At 56.7% G+C, this 1,463-nt stretch overlaps 1 protein-coding gene across 1 annotated transcript in view; it reads left to right on the plus strand.

Annotated features, from left to right (window-relative positions):
- Nucleotides 1-1,463, plus strand: part of FSTL4 (follistatin like 4) — a 142,693-nt gene that overhangs the window by 92,618 nt on the left and 48,612 nt on the right. The window contains exon 5 of the mRNA XM_004696992.2: nt 619-739. Coding sequence (XP_004697049.1) covers nt 619-739 — 121 coding nt within the window. The remainder of the gene's footprint in view (nt 1-618; nt 740-1,463) is intronic.

Below are 1,463 nucleotides of genomic sequence, written 5' to 3' on the forward strand. Positions count from 1 at the left end.
GGGTAGCCTAAGAGCTCTCAGAGCTGCTTGAAACCATGTTGGGATCCAGGTATGATTTCAGGCCGGAAGCAGCAAACTATCAGCTGGTGTGTCCCATCTCAGCCCTCCACCTTTGTTTCTTGTTTGTTTGTTTTACTGTCATTGGAACACAGCTACTCCCAACTGGTCTACGGCTGTTTGCACCCGATAGTAGCAACATCGAGTCATTGACAGAAAGCTTATGACCCCCAAAGGTGGCGATATTTATCTGGCCCTGTAAGGAAAAGTTTGCCAGCCCCAGACCTAAACAAGGCCTATCCTCCTGAAATAGCTTCTGGCCAGGTGCCAGGACCTGAGGACACAGGCAGGCAGCCAGGTGAGGAAGGTAGCTGAAATGAAGGGGGGTGTATGTGCCCGAGGGCTTCATGGAGGAGGTGTCATGGGAACACAGCTTTAAGTGGCAAAGAGGAGCTGGGCAGGCAGAGTGGAGCAGAGATGGTGCCCCTCCGCGGCCCAGCTGCCCACAGCAAGGGGGTGCACGGAAGGAGCGTTCTCCCAGCCGTGGGGACCAGGCTGCCCCTGCAGCCCACTCAGTTGTGAGCTGGGAGTCGGTCTCACTGTGTTCTCCATCCCATGCAGGACTTCGGAGAGGACGACTCCCTATACATCACCAAGGTGACCACCGTCCACATGGGCAATTATACCTGCCACGCCTTGGGCCACGAGGAGCTCTTCCAGACCCACGTCCTGCAGGTGAATGGTTAGTAAATGGCTCCGTGCATGTCATCCCTTCAGAATGCCCCCCAAATGCTGCTTGAAGGAACCCTTGTGCCCACCCTCGCCCCTGTATTGTCTTCATAGAGAAGCAGCTAGCCCCATCTCTTTCCTAAGTAAAGGAGAATGGTGGGGAGAGGGCAGCGTCTGGCAGCTTTGACTTCCCCCGAAGCCACCACTGATGGAATGCATCCAAGTGCCAATGGGGTAGCGTGGTCATTCAGGTGTATTGGGCGAGACCCCAGCAGGCCACTGTGTGTGCCGCATGCCCTGAGAACAGGGAGGTGTTGGTGAGTGGCCAAGGTCTCCAGATCAGAGGCTCTGAAAAGGACCCCTCCTCTTCCGTGTGGGGGGCAGGAGGGGAGCGCGGCTCTGTATCACATGTCCAATCTGGGGCCCTGCTGGCTGGCCCGGAACAGAGCTGAGAATCTTGGAAGGTGTTCATGGTTCTCAGTGGCCCCTGCACAGCTGTGCCTCCCACCAGCACCCTGACAACACTCACCCCTGCAGATTGCAGCATCGTTCACTGCAACAGCCCGTACTTAGGAGCTCTGACCTTGGCCGGTCCCTGTGCTAGGCATGGCTCTGTCACATGAACTCTAGGTAAGGTCACTTGTCTGAGGTGATACAATCAGTTAGTGACCTGACAGGCATCCACTGGACCCAAGGCCGGGCCCTGTCCTGCACCACACTGCTGGCCACCTCCACCT

The sequence above is a fragment of the Echinops telfairi genome, unplaced genomic scaffold (assembly GCF_000313985.2).
Source record: "Echinops telfairi isolate 266 unplaced genomic scaffold, ASM31398v2 ScPeMD7_7469;HRSCAF=8507_1, whole genome shotgun sequence".
Taxonomy (NCBI): Eukaryota; Metazoa; Chordata; class Mammalia; order Afrosoricida; family Tenrecidae; genus Echinops; species Echinops telfairi.